General features: G+C 39.9%; 1 protein-coding gene across 1 annotated transcript in view; it reads left to right on the top strand.

Annotated features, from left to right (window-relative positions):
* Window positions 1–18,976, top strand: part of plxnb1a (plexin b1a) — a 72,683-nt gene extending 53,707 nt beyond the window's left edge. Inside the window, exons 15-39 of the mRNA XM_073471188.1 lie at window positions 543–636; window positions 789–958; window positions 1,522–1,673; window positions 1,769–1,874; window positions 3,099–3,235; window positions 3,335–3,508; window positions 4,463–4,697; window positions 4,878–5,120; window positions 6,207–6,383; window positions 6,581–6,729; window positions 6,861–6,961; window positions 7,053–7,270; window positions 8,922–9,100; window positions 9,205–9,271; window positions 9,643–9,789; window positions 10,198–10,372; window positions 10,596–10,699; window positions 10,863–10,947; window positions 11,771–11,943; window positions 13,177–13,337; window positions 14,903–15,050; window positions 15,510–15,574; window positions 16,439–16,514; window positions 16,737–16,811; window positions 17,279–18,976. Of these exons, the coding sequence (XP_073327289.1) occupies window positions 543–636; window positions 789–958; window positions 1,522–1,673; window positions 1,769–1,874; window positions 3,099–3,235; window positions 3,335–3,508; window positions 4,463–4,697; window positions 4,878–5,120; window positions 6,207–6,383; window positions 6,581–6,729; window positions 6,861–6,961; window positions 7,053–7,270; window positions 8,922–9,100; window positions 9,205–9,271; window positions 9,643–9,789; window positions 10,198–10,372; window positions 10,596–10,699; window positions 10,863–10,947; window positions 11,771–11,943; window positions 13,177–13,337; window positions 14,903–15,050; window positions 15,510–15,574; window positions 16,439–16,514; window positions 16,737–16,811; window positions 17,279–17,383 (3,516 nt within the window). The 3' untranslated portion in view covers window positions 17,384–18,976. The remainder of the gene's footprint in view (window positions 1–542; window positions 637–788; window positions 959–1,521; window positions 1,674–1,768; window positions 1,875–3,098; window positions 3,236–3,334; window positions 3,509–4,462; window positions 4,698–4,877; window positions 5,121–6,206; window positions 6,384–6,580; window positions 6,730–6,860; window positions 6,962–7,052; window positions 7,271–8,921; window positions 9,101–9,204; window positions 9,272–9,642; window positions 9,790–10,197; window positions 10,373–10,595; window positions 10,700–10,862; window positions 10,948–11,770; window positions 11,944–13,176; window positions 13,338–14,902; window positions 15,051–15,509; window positions 15,575–16,438; window positions 16,515–16,736; window positions 16,812–17,278) is intronic.
* The last annotated feature ends 921 nt before the right edge of the window (window positions 18,977–19,897 follow it).

Genomic DNA, 19,897 nt, shown 5'->3' with positions numbered 1-19,897 from the left:
GAAGATGTATCCTCTTTTTCCCAAGAGTTAAAACGTAATCTCTGACCTCTTCCCCTGTTTGTTAATGGCTCCGGATCAGAGCAGAAACCGATGTAACTCCAGGTGTTTATTCCTCCAGAAGGTCTGGTTCTGCACATCACTCTTCTCCAGAGCTGGCCGGCTCTGAATAACTGACCCCGCCCACCCCGCTTTGTATGCTTGTTTGGGTCACCATTTTGCTGCAGGCTGTACAATAATTTATCAACTTCCTCTGTTTCAATCTGATGGAATAAACATTCATAATGACTGTAAATCAACAGAAAAAGGTCACAAAAAAACACCAATAGCCCATTGGCATGCAATATTATAGAAAATCTATGAACTGACATCTCATGATCAAGCTTTTGTGTGTTTCTATGAATATTTGTCATTTGCTCTCATAACCAGATAATTTGATGCACACTGTCGCTGCTTTGCACATGAGTGTGCATAACATCAACTCATTTAAGATATCACAAGTAGCACTTATGCCTGTTTAACTGATGTTGCTGTTCTTGGTGCAGTATGCCTATTCTGCCTTGTTGGAGGAATATGCAGCCATGATCAATGTGAGGAGGAAAAACAACTTCCACATCGACAGCGCTGAGGATCTGTATGGTGAGGACTGTTTTTCTGTCTGTTTGTGTGACATCATTTGTATGCGGGAGATGTAAGATTCTGATTACGTACAGTAGCGGGTTCATTTTATATAGTTTGGCATTAAAATAATGTCATTTCCTCACAGACTTCCTCTCTCTGCCTCGTTTCAGTGACTCTGTTCAATTGTTCAGTGGGCCGGTCAGACTGCAGCCGGTGTCGCACTGCAGACCCCAAGTATGGCTGTGTATGGTGTGGCGGTGCCGTTAGCTCTCGCTGTGTGTATCAGGACTCCTGCACCGATGAGGTCCAACACACCTGTCCTGCACCTGTCATTCACTTTGTAAGAATGTTTTTACAATCTTTTGAACACTTCCTAAGGATTCTTTTGGCTTTTAGAGAAAAAGGTGTTGAAGAATAAACTTCCTATCTATTTTATTTTTGCGGTGGAAGTCACTGTCTGAGAAAAGCAAGATATAATAATGATGTGAATCATTATCTTGTTCTGACTGCAGGACTGCTTTCTGTTTTATTCCGTATCTGACAAATTGGATGTTTTCTGTATGTGACAGCTCAGATATATGCTCCTTTGACTCTGCTGTTTGGTTCCGTTCAGTTCAGTCTTTATTGTCTGTCTGTTATGTCTGCTGTCAAGAAATGAGGGGAGAGAGATAAGGAATGATGTGCAGCAGTGGTCCCAATGGTTTTTACCCCCCGGTTTACCACTTTTAGCAATACTGCATCAAACCATACACCCAGTTTTATACAATGTGCTGAACCATGAACGGACTGTGTCGTTACATGTCTCATGGACACCATTTTCATGTCACGCTGTCATGTTATTGAGGCATTATGTCAGAAAAAGGCAGGATATACATTTCATATTTGTGTGCTCTTGTGTTTCAGTTGGACCCAGTATCTGGTCCCGTAGAGGGGGGGACCGTCGTGACCATTTCAGGCTCCAACCTCGGCCAGAGAGCTGAAGACATCCAGAACTCAGTCCAAGTAGCCGGGGTCCACTGCAATGTCATCCACAGCAGATACGAAGTCTCCTCAAGGCAAGTCATTGTTACCACACCTGAACATAGCCTGCTGGGAAATGTTTCTGTTTCCATTTTTATAACTGTGACAGTCTTCTGTCTTTATCTTGTAGGATAGTGTGTGAGACTACAAGCAGTGGAAAAGAAAAGAGCGGCCAGGCCTCAGTCAAAGTGAGGGGAGGAGGACTCGGACTGTCTGCACAGATCTTCAGATTCCAGGTAAATTCAGCCACAGTCAGAATGTTTGCAACCACTCAAAAAAACAGTTACTCAGAGAAATCAGGTAACTTTGATCATTTGGTAATCAGAATTCTCTCCTACCATCAGGACCACTGCTCGTCCTCACAGCACAAATATGTCTGAATTTTTCATCACAGTTTTAAGATTGTAACTCCACACCCCTACATTTTTTTTCATTTTCAGACTTGTAGTCTTCAGACCCAAAGCACACTATAACCTGCTTACCTAAAGGGTTACTCTGGACAATTTATCAGATTACATGCAGCTTCCTCTGGTGCCACAAAGGGCTTTATACTACAATTATCACATATGCAGTAGTACTTTAACAGACCCGTAAAGACAAATAATGTGTAAAATCGGTGGAGTTACACTTTAAGTGCATGTAAACCCACTGAATATCTACAGAAACTCCACCCTTTCAAAAAGCCTACACTGGCAGGATTTCATAATTATTCTGAAGCAAATAAACAAGCATTTAAAAAACAAAGACATCTCGGGGGCATTTTCACACACACTTCACAAGCAGCAGTTACTTTGAATTCTTGAATGTTTCCCCCTGAGTTTTGTCAAGCTTTATGGATGAGTACACAGTAATCGGTCTTGGGTGTGGATCAAAACAGACGCATCAAGACCTCTCTGAGAGGGAGAGTCCCTTGGTATATTTCTAACCTAATCCTGAAATGCCTCATTTGGAGAATGTGCTGGAAATGTGATCTGTCAGCGTTCGAATTCGACTTGAGGAAGCATCGAGAATGATTGGTTGTAAAAATTCGCAGCAGCTGTTTAATGTCCGTGTTTGTTTATCCATAAAAAGTGCTTTCCCACTGAAGATTTCTGACCAATTAATGAAACGACAGCTCGCTGCTCCTAGCTTTTGTTAATTAGGCTTCACTTGAAACTGCCTTGTAAATGTAAGTGAACCACTGCAGTGCAATAAGGTAATAACATGTCTCCTCATTTACATTACAGTAAAAGGGCCGTAGGTTTGACAACAGCCTTAATTAATTGGCCCAAGTGACAAGCAGATTAATTGTTCTGCTAGCTGACTGTGAGGCAGCCTTCTAGTGTTTCCCAGAATGCCCTGGTGTCTCTTTTATCTTCACAATAAATCAGCCGCTCAGTATCGGATTATTGATTACACTTTTTTTTCTCCCTTCATCTCATCCGTTATCTTTCTTCTTCTCCTTGTCTCTGCATCTCCAGGATCCCGTACTCAGCAGCATCTTCCCCCAAAGAGGGCCCAAGGCGGGGGGCTCATCTCTCACCATCAGAGGCCAGAGACTGAGGACTGGACACCCGAGTGAAGTCAGCGTCTTAATCGGAGGAGTGCCATGTATGGTGTAAGTGTTTCTAATTGACCATGAATTATTACTTTCTTTTACTGTAAACAGACTGATATACACGTGGGGTTAAAATGTAAAATGTCCACCTCTGTTCAGGCTGAACATCCAGGAGGATCAGATCAGCTGTCTGACCCGAGGCAGCAACAGAACAGGAGAACACAGCATCACTGTGCGGTTCGGTGGAGCAGAGCGACACCTTCAGGGTTTGGTGTATCATTACACCCCAAACCCCAACATCACAATGGCTGCTCCGTCCAAAAGCTTTCTCAGGTAGTTATCAGTCTCAACAGAGCAATCTTTAATCATTCATACATTTCTATAGTATACTTTAAACATGTACATAATATACATTGTATAATTGTTGTGGTGACACTTTTCTTTTAGAGCAAAACCCTGAAATCTCAACCTCACACGTCTTGGATACAGTTAAAAGTTAAGGCAGATAGTGGGCAGTAATCTATTTTAAGAAGTAAACCAAAAGATGATGTTTGTCTGTCCTGATCTTGTTTGCTAATCCTTTGTGGCTCAATTGAACACAATTGGAAACAGTAGAAAGACAATATATTTAATGTTTCACCACATCAACCTCTTTCATTTGTGCAAATGTATGCTTATTCTGAATTTGATATCAGCAACACATTTCAAACAGGTTGGGACAGGGGACAAATGATTGCATTCTGTTTTTGTTTATGTTTGCCATAGTGTCCCAACTTCTCTGTAATCAGGGTTGTTGAATCATGTTTCTTCCATATCTACGTATATGTAGGAATACATGTGACATTCTGTGCATTACATTTAAAGTTTCATAAAACATCAAACAACTAAAATTCACTAAAATAATTATATTCATGATTTTCCTCACACAGTCTTGCATCAGGTATTCTGATATGATTTTTTCTCCATCACTTGGAATAAATTGTATAGAAGTTTCATTGTGAAAAATACTTAAAATATACTGAACACATTTGGACTGTAATAATCTGGAACCGTCTGACACTTTGAACAAGGGAACAATTGGAGAAGTCACCTCCTGTCAACTCAACTGAAGACAATTACATCTGTAAATACTCACTAAATACGCTAAAGTGGAAAGATTGCATTGACGCAAAATGGCAGTCTTTAACAGGCTTATTTATTATCCCAGTATGTCAGTTGTTTAAGTTTAACATGTAATGTAATCGTCTTTCCAACCATGATTTTCTTCTGTTCTCCTTTCCTCTTCAGGGGAGGCAGAATCATTCGAGTCTCTGGTCAGAACCTGGATGTGGTCCAGGAGCCCAAAATGAGGGTCACCCTCAGTCCTCCTGACACTCTCCCCCCAAGGAGGAGAAGGAGCATCGTCAGGAGGAATAAAGGAGTCCTGACCAGATACCGGGATCATCGGAGTCCAATGAAGAGATTGAGGAGGATCGTCCCAGAGGCCGACTGCCCTGAGGGAACACTCTGTCATGTCAAACAGGTCTGTTTTCTCTGTGGTCTGTGTTCAGTTTTCTTTAAACCTGTCAAATATATATGGTAAAAAAATATTTAAAGCTGCTGTCAAATATAAAACTCAGCAGGGTGACGATGATCATAATTTTCCTTCAGACTAATATTTCTCTCACATCCTTAATTTGACTGTTCCTGTGCTCTCCTGCAGTACGAGTCACGCTGCACAGTGAACAGTTCCTCCCTCATCTTGTGTCCGACTCCTGCGGTGGGTCCAGAGGCCAGGAGGGCCAGGGTCAAAGTTCATTTCCTGTTGGACAGCCTACATTTTGACTTCAGTGCAGTGGGGAGTGAAGCCTTCAGCTACGAGCCCAACCCGCAGCTCTACTCACTGAACCAGAATGACCCCAGCAAACCGTACCATTACAAACCTGGCAGCATCATCTCTGTGGAGGTCAGGACTCACAACCTTTGATGAAACCAACTTCTCTTCTGCTCTCTACTGCAAACTGTGTTTAAGAAATTACTTCAGTATGTGGGCCAGTCTAAGAAGTGCAGGAAGACATTCACTTTTCCACAACCGTAATAAATATTGCAGTTTATTTCATTATTGTGTCAATTAAACAGTGTTATGAGAATATTTTCACCTAATTCCATATAACACTGATATGAAGTGTTGAAACAGTCTTGTGTTTAAATTAGTGTCGTCTTCATATGTATTTAATATGTATTTAATAATGTACTTGCGAGATATTATTTAATATATCAAATTATATATTCTTTTTACATTGACAAGTAAGCTTATTATTGCCATTTTTCATATATTGTAAAAAAACAAAACAATAAAAAAAACACCATATATATTCCAAAAATGTAATATCTAGTAATATGTTCAAATTTATTTTGAAGGAATGGCTCACCCAAAAATGAAAATTCAGTCATTATCTACTCACTCCCATGCCTATAGCAAAACAGTTGCAGCGTTCTTCTAGACACTTGAAGTAGATGGAGACTTGGGGGAGATGAAAAAACAAAACAACAAAAACATAAAACGACTCCATACAGCTCGTCCAGCATAATCCAAGTGTCCAGAAGCCCCGAGATCCCAAATTGATTTGAAAAGACATCGTCGAGTTCATGCACCCACTGCAGACCTGGTGCACGCCAAAACTTTCATCTTAACAGCTCCAGTGAAGGTTTCAGCTGAAGAAAGGGTGATCGTAATGTCTTTTCAAATCCACTGGACACTTGGATTACGCTTGAAGAGCTGCATGCGGCCATTTCAGTTAAGTACGTAATGACTGAATTTGCATTTTTTGTGTGAACTGTTCCTTTAAGAAATAGATTTTTAAATACATATTACTATGTATTACCAATGTATTATCAATATATATTTTCATTCTTGAATGAAAAAGACAATGACTTTCCATATATTAAAATGTATTATTTTTAATATATTTCATTATATTTTTTAGTATATGTCAATATATCCTTGTCTGTAAGACTATGCTGTGCATCATTTTGTATCATTCCCCTGTAGGGAGAAAACCTGGATCTGGCCATCTACAAGCATGAGGTGGAGGCTCGGATAGGGGAGGGGGTGTGTTCAGTGAAGACCCTCACCCGCAACCACTTGTATTGTGAACCACCAGCCCAGCAGCCGTCAGTCACAGCCAGCAACAAACAGGATGGCATGGACAGTCTGCCTGAATTCACAGTGAGTTAATGTTACTGAGAACCTGTTCACATTTACATTCAGTGTAACCGGACTGCAGCCAAGGACTCTGATCAGGTGAAGCTAATGGAGAATAAGGATTTAAGAGTAAATCAGTGTAGAGGAACAACAGTATATGATTGCATTCTGAGCTGTTTTTCTGCTTCATGGTTTAAAAAGTCTGTATTTGTGCTTTCCAGGTGAAAATGGGGAATCTGAATTTCTCTCTGGGCAGAGTGCAGTATGACAGCCAGGCCCAGTCTACGTTTCCTCTGGAGGCTCAGGTGGGAGTTGGGGTGGGAGCCTCCATAGTGGCTCTCATTGTGCTCATCATAGTCCTCATATACAGGTAAACATGTACAACACTTTGTCATTTCACTTCAATTCCACTGACTTACCTTGTTGTCCTCAAGTAGTACTTCTCCTGTTAACTTTCTTTCGTCTTTACCTTAATATTGTCTATGCATTGTTATTTGTCAGGAGGAAGAGCAAACAGGCCATGAGGGACTATAAGAAGGTGCAGATCCAGCTGGAGAACCTGGAGACCAGTGTGAGAGATCGCTGTAAGAAGGAGTTCACAGGTACGATCCAAACCTTAACATCAGCTCAGCCACTGTCCCAAAATAAGGAAGATGCTCAAACTGATGCCTTCATTCCCTTTTCCTCCTTCAGACCTGATGACTGAGATGATGGACATGTCCAGTGATTTGGTGGGTTCAGGGATTCCCTTCCTGGATTACCGGGCATATGCCGAGCGCATTTTCTTTCCAGGCCACCAGGACTCACCACTGAGACGAGATCTGGATGTTCCTGAGAGTCGAAGGCAGACTGTGGAGCAAGGGCTGGTTCAGCTGTCCAATCTGCTCAACAGTAAACTTTTTCTCACCAAGGTCAGCAAAGGAATGTGTCTTAATGTGGGGGGACATCCACAACATGAGTTTTCCCAATAACTTGCTGTATCTTCACATCTTCACGTTTCATACATCTTTAGTTGAACAGGGCAATGGAGAAAATAAACATGAATCTTATATAAAACATAAAGGAGAGATGTAACGTAAGCTATTGATATGTTCCAAAATTAGACATTACGAGAGCACAAAGTACTTAGATTGTCAATCTGGTGAGGAAATTTGGTGAATATACAACAGTGGTGATACCGATGTGTTTTATTATTATGAACTTTTAGGACTCTTTATACAATGATTCAGGCGGTCTCGAGCCTGTTTTACCTGCCTGAGACCAACTTGTCGTACAGAATGAAAAACATAAATGAATTATTGCGTTCAAGTAGGAATATGATACCTTAACTGAGTTTCTTATATCTAAGATTTGCAAGGTTAAATTTCAGATTTTTTTTCTATGCTTTTTGAAGTTAAGAGTTGGATCAAGGGTAACACCCAAGTATTTAATTTCATCCACATGATTTTGTGTCCATTTACACCAGGGGTCTGCAACCTGCGGCTCTGGAGCCACATGCGGCTCTTTTGCCCCCCTGTGGCTTTGACATTTTACATGAAAATGAATTATATATATATATATATATATATATATATATATATATATATATATATATATATATATACATATATATATATATATATATACATATACATATTTTATCATCATCACTGCTTTAGGCCGACAGTGATTTTTGCATTCTCCTAAAATAAAAATGCGTAGCCTACACACAGAATTGTATCTGTTCTATCAAGTTGTGATTAATTTAATGATCCTGAGTTAACACATTGTGTTTAATGCTCAAGCCCGAGGGTTGATTGCTGTATGTGGCCGAGGATAAAAAAGAAGGATTAACTCCCACTGAAATGGACTAAAATAAATTTAAACTGTCCTTTTTTTACTTTTACTGCCTGCCACTATGTGTTTTATTTATTATCAAAAGAGGCTACTTTTTATTTTGTACATTTTCACTAACACAGGGAGGACTTAAGTAGGTCTGCATATATAGTTCTGTATTGCTACTCTATTTCTATTTATTGTAGGTTAGTTCTTCTATTTCATAAATGCACCAAAACATGGCATCACTGAAATGGAAATGCAAAGTTCAAGTATCTTATACTGTAAGCATAAGTAGCCCACTGCAGAGTTGCCACATCATGTGGAATTATAAATGAACGCTCATTGAGGCTGATTAATAATCTTGATAGGCTAATTTAGACTTTCTAGGCCGTGTTACCTTCATTATAAGACACAAATATGTTTTGCGGCTCCAGACATATTTTTTTGGCGAGGGACGGGGGCAAAAATGGCTCTTTTGATCGTAAAGGTTGCTGACCCCTGATTTACACTGATGCCAGGAGGTTAGGTCTTTAGGTTTGTATCTATTGGCACAGTACAAAGTTACAGTCAGATGGAGATTATTGATGTACTATACATACTGAAAAGCAGTGGTTCTGAGCTTGTAGCAGGCTTTTTTAAGGGTGATAGCTTATTGTTCAACCTTACACACTGATGTCGGCCACTTAGTTACAATTTAATCCACCAAGGTATGATTTGATCTTCTTATCCCTGTTGTCTCTGTAGTTTATTCACACTCTGGAGGTCCAGCGGACATTCTCTCCAAGGGACCGGGCCTATGTGGCCTCACTGCTGACTGTAGCCCTGCATGGTAAACTGGAGTACTTCACAGACATCCTGAAAACACTCCTCAATGATCTGGTGGAGCAGTATGTGGCCAAGAACCCCAAATTGATGCTCAGGAGGTGAGGCTGAACTCAGTTGGTCAGTTTATCTTCAGCGCTGGGCCACTGACACTTTCTCCATCCATACATCATTTGTTTACATGCATGTTTTTTTCTTTTTCCAGAACGGAATCAGTGGTTGAAAAGCTTTTGACAAACTGGATGTCCATCTGTCTGTTTACCTTTCTGAGGGTATGTATGCTAGTATATTAAACCTGACCAGAGATCAGTGAGTGAAGGTTAAATCTGCATCAAAAGCCTGTACTTATTCAGAGAAATACAGCACGTCTACGTCTTAAAATGTCTCAAATTAAATTTGATAAATATTAAGCCCGTTAGAAACACTTGGCATTTAAAAGATGTATCTCTGTGAAAACTCTCTATTGAAGCCAGTACAAATGAAATTCAGTTGATCATTCTGGCCTCGTCCACACGCAGGCTGGCCAATCCTGGCTGCTCACACGTAATGGAGACAGCTCGGTCAGGACATGCATTGAGTGACTCTTAAATTAAATCCTGTTGTGTTGGGACACTGTTGACCTTCCGTCTTTATTCTTGGCCAGGAATCAGCAGGGGAGTCGTTCTACATGCTGTTCAGAGCAATAAAGCACCAGGTGGACAAGGGACCTGTGGACGCTGTGACGGGAAAAGCCAAGTACACACTGAATGACAACCGGCTGCTGCGAGAGGACGTGGAGTACCGCACACTGGTCAGGACACACAGAGATACAATATACAGTATATTAACACAGGCAGAGTTAATATGTTAACAATATTACAGTCATGGCAGTACAATGTGTATTTTACTCAAGAAGCAGATTTTTCTTTCTTTTTTGTCATTTTTGGTGGCATTAAGTTTGCATAGTTCTTTTCTTTATTCCAAACAAATTGTATCACATTAAGCAGGGGTCAAATTAACATTAACTGTTACATGATATTTATTATAGTTAATGTCAAACCTAATTGATTATTTTTCTGAATTCAAACTTGAGTGACTAAATAAAGCTTACAAGTTTAACTCAAACCAATATGGACGACGGCACACACTCACTGAAATTCATTCTAGTGGTATCGCAGTATTTACCACTGTCAAACAATCCTCCTGTTGATCTGTCCAGACCTTAAATGTTGTGATGCCAGCTGCAGCCACCACTGGAGGCACTACTACCCAGACGGTACCTGCGAAAGTCCTCGACTGTGACACCATCACTCAAGTGAAGGAGAAACTTGTGGAGCAAACATGGAAGGGAACCTCCTTCTCACAGAGGCCACACATTGACTCATTACACCTCGGTAAGTCCAGTTTGTGTTACAACATCCTGCTTCTCCTTAGCAGGTGACTGTAGTGATGAGTGGGCTTTCAGTCATATGGAGCAGTTGTTCACATTAACTTTTCGGCAGGCCTGGGGAGTCTTGGAATACATGGAGCGACATAACGTGATTAGGATACAAAAAATTCTCAACTAATTGCAATGATAATCAGTAACAAGAGGTCATATAAACATTTTCTCTCCAGAATGGCGTGCAGGTGTTGCAGGTCACCTAATCTTATCAGATGAGGACCTGACATCAGTGGTACAAGGCTCATGGAAGCGACTTAATACACTGCAGCACTACAAGGTCAGAGCAAGTCACACAAACACTAACATACACACACACACACACATCAGCCCTGAATGTGCAGAATACAGCTGTGAAAACTATCTAGACTCGTAAAATTCCTCTAAATGTTTGAGGCAGTTTTTCCAAAGTGTGAAAGATGTGATAAAACTGTGTGATGCAGGTCCCTGATGGAGCAACAGTGGCCCTCGTCCCCAGGAACACCAAGCATCACCTCCATGACAGCCATGATTACATGCCTGGAGAAAGTGAGTCTCATTTTTTTGTGGATTGTAAACACACTAAACACAAATACATCATTTAGATATGAACAGGTAGGAACTTCAAGTGGCAGAAATCACTTTGCAGTTATTAAGAGACGGGGACATGAGGATCTGAAGTTAGGCAGCGTCTTAAACATGAATGCAAAATGGCCAAGAGTGCTTTTTTCCAGATTTTTTTATACTTCGGAACAACGCTTAATTCATCTTGGCCCATTACTGTATATACACAGCCACAGCCTCAGTTTTTAAAGAAAACTCATGGAATATTGTCAGATGCAACTCAGACTTCTTTTTTTCCTCTGTTACCCCGTCATATTCTATCTCCACTACTCATATTCAGCCAGACAGTGAGCAGTTACACAGATTTGATTTTATCTCAGTTACTTTTCTTTTCCTTTTTGTTGAAGATACTAATCAGTGAAATACAGAGCAAGCTTTATTATTTGACTAATTTAAGCACATGGTCAAAATATTATGTTATTTAATTTATTTTGTGAGCAGCTAAACATACATACGGAACGAAGAAAATGAATCAGTCTAGATGTTTTTTTAACAGCATGTTACAAGTAAATACTGTTTAAGTGAATGTTGGTAAGTACAGATATTATGCAGTCGTGTTTCCTGACAGGCTGAACAGAGTCTGAATAACCAGCAGAGGTCGCTGTTTGACAGTGTATTGGTGTGTTATGTTGCAGTGGGAAGCTGAGAGTTGGCAATAAAAGTAGTTGTAAAACGGACAACAGCTGAGAAATAGACAACACCAAGCCAAGACAAATATACTAATATCACTGTGGTCCCCTCCTACCAGAGACCCCTATGCTGGATGATGGGGAGGAGGGAGGAGTGAGGCTGTGGCATCTGGTGAAAGCCAGCGAAGAGTCGGAGCTGCCCAAGCACAGGAGAGGCAGTGTGAGGGAGAGGGGAGGCGAGAGGGCCAAGGCCATCCCCGAGATCTACCTCACACGACTGCTCTCCATGAAGGTAAAACACATGCTGCTCAGTCACTCTGATTTGAACAGGTGTTGCATACTTACATGTACCACACATGTTGGATGCTCACATTCTTTAAATGAACGATCCACACTTATTGCGTTAAAAAGTAACAGGCAGCGTAGTAGACAGTTTAGATGAGCATGTTTTGTGGCACCGTGGTGGATTCTCCATGTTAGATACAATAGTATGAAGTGTGTCTTCTTTTTACTTCTGGATAATCTTCCACACTTAACTCACGAGACAGCTAACACTGCCTGTAACTGCACCATAAGGAGTAACAGAGCTGCTCGTCTTTTATAGTGAGTAAAGCCATCTGGTTAAAAGGGTGTGAACATGGCAGCCTTCATGACTATGGCTTTGTGCTATTTTGAGCTTACATTTTCACAAAGAAACCATCATCAGTCTTGATCCAGTGTGAGTCTGCATTATTTAAAACAAATGAAATATTCATCTTCAATATATCTGTTGACCCAACACATCCTGCTGATCTTTTCTCACAATAAACACATGTTGATAAGCATGGTGTAAAAAATGTAGTGGGCATGAAAGTATTATGTGTAGTATATTCGATAAGGAAAACTCTTAAGTGGTGTAGTATGAATATCCGTCATGGCTCCACTGTTTAGTCACAGAAAGGTTAAAGTGGTACAAAAACAACAAACAGTCATTATCTGTACAGCAGTGAGTGAGATATCCTGACATCAGTCTCTGGTATGGATCAAGCTCTAAAAAAAGATGATCCTACATTTCCCATAATGCAACAGGATAGTATATTTTGTTATAACCGGATCCTAGATGATCCTAGTGCTAAATCAGTGGAGGGCTCCTGTAATGAAAGCATCTTTTGAATTGGTGAAATCATGTGACAAAACAAAGAGCAGTATAGAAGGTGATGGAACATAAACATACAGACACTAAGACAAAGAGGTTGCAATGATGAAGACACAAATACATGTACCGTTACACCCTCTAGTTATTACGTGTGACAGTGAACAGGTTAGTGTACGGAGTAAGGATTATGGAATGTGCTGGGGAGACAAAGTTTGACTAGATGTATTTAAAGAGTAATGTCTGGGAAACAGCCAGTAGTAGTGAAGTAATAATCACAATTACAGCAAACGGCAGTTATGAGAATACCACAAATGAGCAGATAACCCACTGTGAGCTTGATTGCGTAAACATGTGGTTTATTTATCAGTTTCACTGTGTGCTCTGTCTCAGGGAACACTGCAGAAGTTTGTGGATGATTTATTCACCGCCATCCTCAGCACCAGTCGCCCTGTACCTCTGGCTGTCAAATACTTTTTCGACTTGTTGGATGAGCAGGCTCTGCAGCACAACATCACTGACCCTGAGACCATCCACATCTGGAAGACCAACAGGTAACTGGCTGGCAGCAGCGGCAGCAGCAGCAGCAGCAGCTCACAAATGGTTTGGATGTGAGAAGACGGGGATTGAAGCCAGAAATGGGTCACAGGCCAACTTCTGGTGGGCCGCCATGTGAGAAAAGATATAAACACACTGCAAGGGAAATTTCATCTGACGCTGTAAGAACGTCATGTGTCAGCAAAGCATGCCCACACAGAACATATGGACAGTAGTTGAACACGTATTTCTACGATGACGTGATGTTAAGATTCATGTGAAATGCCACAACTTTATGATACAATATCAAAAACATCTCTTGAGGAGTTCCTGGAAATGTCACCAGAGCTCTTGAACTCTTAATCAAAGGGTTATTTCAGTCACTTTCACAATGTATTTTGGTTCATGTGGTCGGGCAGAGAAGAAAAATACATCCTTACTAATACATTATCCATCTTGTTGCCTTTTAGTTCTGGTCTAGCTGTGCTCACAGTGACTTATTGCATCAATCCAAGAGAAGTAAAAATGAGGTCATACGGACGGGAAAGTAACTCATTTACTGGATCGTTTCTCCCTCTGTCATCCTGCATCATCATTGCTACATGAACCAATTTGGCGAAATCAAATACCAGTGACTGACAGCCAGTCATCCTGCAATCAAACAGACTGCATTTATTTCTCACTTTTCTAGTCTTACTCACCACTCAAGGACAACACAAGTCAGTATTCACCCTTTCACACACAAATTCACACACTGGTGGCAGAGTTACCATGAAACATTCATACACACACTCACACATCGATGGAACAGCCGTTGGTAGCAATTTGCGGTTCAGTATCTGGTCCAAGGACACTTGTACATGTAAAGGGGCTGAGGATCGACCACTGACCTTCCGATTATTGGACAAACCGCTCTTCCTCCTGAGCCACAGCCACACTCACCCCGCTACTCACTGAACTCCTTCAGTTTTATCAATTTATGAGGGAAGTCCAAGCACTCACATGCTAACACATATACAGTATGCATTACCAAGAGGACCATTTAATCTTACATATGTATATATGTATATATATGTATGTATATATGTATATGTATGTATATATGTATATATATATATGTATGTATATCTATTCATATATTATATATATATTTATATATATATGTTTTTTTTCTTTTGTGTATGAAGATGACAGAAAACTATTAATGACTCCTTTGACAGTCACTGAAGATAGATTTAATAGTTTATCTTCATATCAAAATCACATAACTGCGATTATGAATTGTGGTTAGTCTGCTTTGCTTTCACACAATAAACTTCACCAGAGGCATCTCTGAATCAGAGATTTATTCAACACCAGATTTCCATTAAACTGAGCTACAGGCAAATGCACAATTTGTTGGAATCAAGCCGAACAGATGAGGTGTAAAAAGTACCTTAAAAAGATCCTTTAACCTGAACAAAACATTTATTAAGGTGTCACTTTTCCTCTTGTTTATACAGTAAATACATTGTCTTGATATCCATTGTAATCAGTGGATCTTTGTTAACACGTGCATTGACTTTCTTGTCTGTCCAAACAGTTTACCCTTGCGCTTCTGGATCAATATCCTGAAGAACCCACAGTTCATCTTTGACGTGCAGACCTCAGACCACGTGGATGCTGTGCTCTCCGTCATCGCCCAGACCTTCATGGATTCCTGCACCATCGCTGACCACAAGCTGGGACGGGTGAGCTAATCACTTTAAGGCACTGCCAATATTACAGAACCGTGTAACTCTATACCACTATAGCTCTGCTATTAAACAAATCACAAAACACTATACGAGCACTATGAGGGAAATTATATCGGTAGTGAATCAGAACAACAACATGACTATATACAGTACATTCACATCAGTGAATTCATGGATGATAAGGGAAGTGATGGGAGTGTGAGTTTAGTTACTGTATGGTAATGACTCACAATGTTAATAATAATAATGACAACAAACACAGCAATAATAAAAACAATATAATGATGATGAAAATTATAATAATTATGATGTTGATAATAAATCTAAGATTACTGTAATACACTACAAATTGGTATTTGTAATATACATCATCTCATATTAGGACGGTGGCTTTGTATGATCCATCTTAAGTGATATTCAGGACACATCTCTCCATTTGTCCTCCTTGCACAGGACTCTCCCATCAACAAGTTGCTGTACGCCAGAGACATCCCGCGCTACAAACAGATGGTGGAGAGGTAAGAATATGGCAGCCAGTTGCCCCACTGACCCGCAGGCATAAAAAACACTGGAGGAGAGAGAAGTGAGGGAGGGGGGGAAGGAAGGAGGGAGAGAGCGAGACTGAGGACAATCTGTCAGTGGGCAGACAGAGGGTAGACTAAGCCTGCGAGGCTTCCATGCATGGATGGTCTGAGAGCAGACTGCTACACTTACTGCTGTCTGCTGCACATTAAACCCTGCAGATTACACTGGTGATGTATTAAAGCTTCACTAGACTTGATTTCTATGTAACAAATATGCCTGTTTCATAAGCTTTATTAGTCTGATGTACATTAAAAAGGATAACTGCTGCAGACGTATTAAAGAGCAGAGACAGTACACCTCTCTTTAGGATGGTAAACATGATTGTTGACAAGAGCTTTCTCCAAACTCAACTCACAAAACTGCATGATTTTTTAAGGGAGTCTAGGGACTTTCTACATTGATGACAAAGAAGTAGCATGTATGGGTTCCTGTTAACTGTATTAGTAAAAAAATTGACATGTTTACTATCATTAAAATGTAGTGATCTTTGGTAAATTTGATGTAAATGGTGAAATCATTTGAAACAGTGAGTCTTGATCCTTATGAACACATCCTCTGCTGTAAGAAAAGTAGCTCTGCTCATCATACAAGTTTACCATTATTCTGTTTGTATTACAGCCATTTAACATCAGACTATCTGTACAAACAGTACATGTTCTCTGTGCAGTCTGCTGCCAGGATGAGCTGAAGGTGCTTTGTATAACAGCTGCTGTAAAATATGAAGGGAGGCATTATATTTCCTTAAATTCCACTGCAGTTCTTTCTTTTCACTGCATAACTCTTTTCTGCTCTCTCAGGTACTATGCAGACATCCGTCAGACCATCTCCGCCAGTGACCAGGAGATGAACTCTGCTCTTGCAGAACTCTCTCGTGTACGTTACCCGCTCTTGTTTTCCTATTTTGCAAAAATAAATTTTTAAGGCAAAGGTTTCAGTACAAATCATTTCAGGACCTGGACAATCCCACCACCTGGGTGGGTGCCTAACAAGCTAGCTGTGGAGTTAAATAAAATATGAATGGCAACCGATAGAGTTCTTAACAGCCTCTGCCCGCTGACGTTTCTTCACCTCTCTATTTTTACTCTCCCCAAACAGAATTATACTGCTGAGGTCAACTGCCTCGTGGCTTTACATGAGCTGTACAAGTACATCAACAAATACTATGATCAAGTGAGTATAACCAATGTACAAAAACACGACTGTGTGGTTGGATGATTTGATGGGCTGTGGTTTGGATGCATCATGGTGCATGTGTAGTCATTTTGTTCACTCTCTTAAGTGCTAAAAATACACTATCATATTAGCTCTTCAACTGTAAGACCTGCATCCCTTTGTTACCACAGCTATGCCTGTTGAACTTTTCATTTGCTCTGGCAGATATGTGTGGTCTGCTCCCAGTAAGACAGATTTCTGTCTGATCTGGTCTGTCTTGGGCCAATCAGAGCAGTTAATGTAATATGGGGCAAATTCAATACAATGATGTTACTGGTCCAAATTTAAAAAGTGTAATGCATTCCTTACAGATCTGCTGTGCCTAGTTATAGTTGCTGTTAGCAAATGGTCAGTTATATTGATGTCCCCCAAAATTCCAGTACAATTGTAGTGATTTTCATCCAACTTCCTCCATCCTCTGTCAGATCATCACGGCCCTGGAAGAAGACTCCACAGCCCAGAAGATGCAGCTCGGTTACAGGCTCCAACAGATTGCAGCAGCTGTAGAAAACAAAGTCACAGACCTATGACCTCAAGGACGCTACAGATTTTTCCTTTAACCTTAAAGCAGAGGACAATGATGGAAGAAAGTTCCATCTCCTGGAGAAAAAAGCAATGTTTGTTCTTCTTTTTTAAGGACAAAGGAACAGTGTGGCACATACTGTGATTTCGCTGTCATTCTGGCAGACTGATTTTTAGCGAAGGGAGAAATTATCTCTAGGATCACTGACACTGGCCGTGTTTTCTGTCCCCTGTCCATGAGGTATAGAAAAGCCCTTGACATTTCCACAGGTCCTAACACTGGGAGGAAGATGACACTGCTCTGAGGGGGAAAAAGAGAAAATGTGAAATGAAGCACATCAAAATATAGGGACCTGAAGTCAAACTAAAGGGAGACATAATATGAAAAGAGATCTTTTTGTTTTTCCTTCAAATGGCAGTGGACTTGAAGATTTGTTTTTTTTTTTTGTTTTTTGGACAAACTGCACAGAACATTCCTGCAAGTTTACAACTATACTTATTAGTCTTCTGCTGAGGCATTGATGCTGGATGAAGGAACAGTGAACGAAGAGTAAACGAAGAGTAAAAGGGAACAGGAGGATTTTTCTGTCGACAGCTGTGGACGTGATGTCAGAAGTCTTACATAAAGGACAAACAAACAGATACTGACACTGTCAAAGTGCTGTGGAGGCCCGAGCAACCGCTCGTCGTGTTGGAAGGATGTTTGGATTCTGCTTTGAGCTTCCTTAAATCATTCGACCAAGTCTTACTCTTTGAAGTTGAATTAGTTGTTACTGGACAGTTTGTTGTTCTGTGGAAACAATTTCCCGAGATAGGCTTTCTTTTTCATTTTTTACGCTTGCCATCACTGCAATTTGTAGATGCTGCTTCATGTAGTTTGAACTTAAAACCAGTGTTTTGTAAAGTTGTTGATTTTATTTTGTCACAGACGTAGAAAATGAATACTCACAGCCTGCTTTCTTCTCATGATGACCTACAGTTATTGTGAATGTTCCTCTGCTTTGGCAATGTTTTGCAAAATGTTTATCGATTTTGTAAAAAAAATGTTTTACTTTTAGATGTATTGCCCAAGACAATTTGGCAGAGCTACTTCTAGCTAACACGTTAACTGATCCGTCCTTAAGAAAACCATGAAAGTAAATTCTTCTATAGAACTGTAACTACATGTAGACAAAAGCCATAATAGCACTACCGTAACGTACTAATTCAGTGATGATCCTATCACCTGTGAAGGACCAAGCCTAACTTACAAGGAAATACATGCACAAATATTTGAACTGAGGAAAATCTAGTGAATAAATTCTACATTATTTGATTTATGTTTGGCGCCATTTCAGGATTTATTTCTCTTTAAATGATGTTTGATTGACAGCACGTAGTGTAGTGTGACGACCCTCATAGGTCATGAATCCTGACATGAATAATCTAGAATTAATTTACTACTTTTAGTTCTCATATATGTGCATTTTATAGATTAATTTGAATTGTGTTATCCAGGTTCTTTTTTTTAAATTTTATTTTCTTCTTTTATTTAAGTCAGGTTGGATCTTCCATATTTCTGAGACGTTTTGGCCATTTTCTACAATATTTTTTTGTTTTGTTTTGCGATTTACAACTTTTTCATTCAGCCAGAGCTCCAGTGAAGTGTTATCTCTTCCTGGTTTCTCTTGTTAAAAACTGAAGTTGCATTTTGTTGTTCAGCTCCACCTGTAAATTTTACTATAGCCCTGTTTCAGGCTGACGGATATGGAGGAAAGCAGCTGCCTCCACTGGATGGTCAGAGCGTTCAAATCAAACAGTATGATTAATGAACAGAGGTGCTTGTGTCCCCTGTTGCTCTGCAATGCCACATGCGAAAGTCTTTTACTAGTTTTTTCCAATTTAATTTATTTTTAATTTATTTTAATTCATATGTTGTTGGATATTTTTTTCTAACATATAAAAATAACAGTGGAAATATCCCTCCCAATCAGATGTTGCATCTGCATCATGTTTGTTTTAAAGAAAACCAAGAGACTTTTTCATTTTCTACCTTTTCACGTTCCTTTTTATCTGTTGATTTCCTCTCAAGATAGTTCAAGTTGAAATCACATTCACAGTTAGTTGTCTTTAAATCCTGATACAGTTCGGTTCTGATTTTTAATGTCGCGAGTGATTATTCTGTACAATAAAAAAACATTCTTTGCCAGGGACATTAGTGTTGCTTGTGGCTTACGTGTGTTTGCAAAGCTCCATTCTGATGTTTGACCATTTTCCTGTACATACTTTCTGCTTTTAAGTAATCCTGACTTTAGTATTCTCTAACTAATTGCTAGGATGAACCTAACAACAACTTAATGTGATGCAATAAAGTGGTCCCGGTGTTTAATAATGTCTCAAGTTATTGCTGTTACTTTATAGAGTGGATTCTGAATATTATTTCTACAGCAAGGAGAGTGTTGATAATAACAATCATAATATCCTTGTTGTTTATTCATGTGTGTTTCTATCACACATTTGACACTGTTGATGCAGTTCACAGA

The sequence above is a fragment of the Pagrus major genome, chromosome 7, assembly GCF_040436345.1.
Source record: "Pagrus major chromosome 7, Pma_NU_1.0".
Classification (NCBI taxonomy): domain Eukaryota; kingdom Metazoa; phylum Chordata; class Actinopteri; order Spariformes; family Sparidae; genus Pagrus; species Pagrus major.
Note: the sequence above shows the minus strand (reverse complement) of the source record. Positions and strands in the feature narration are given on the sequence as shown.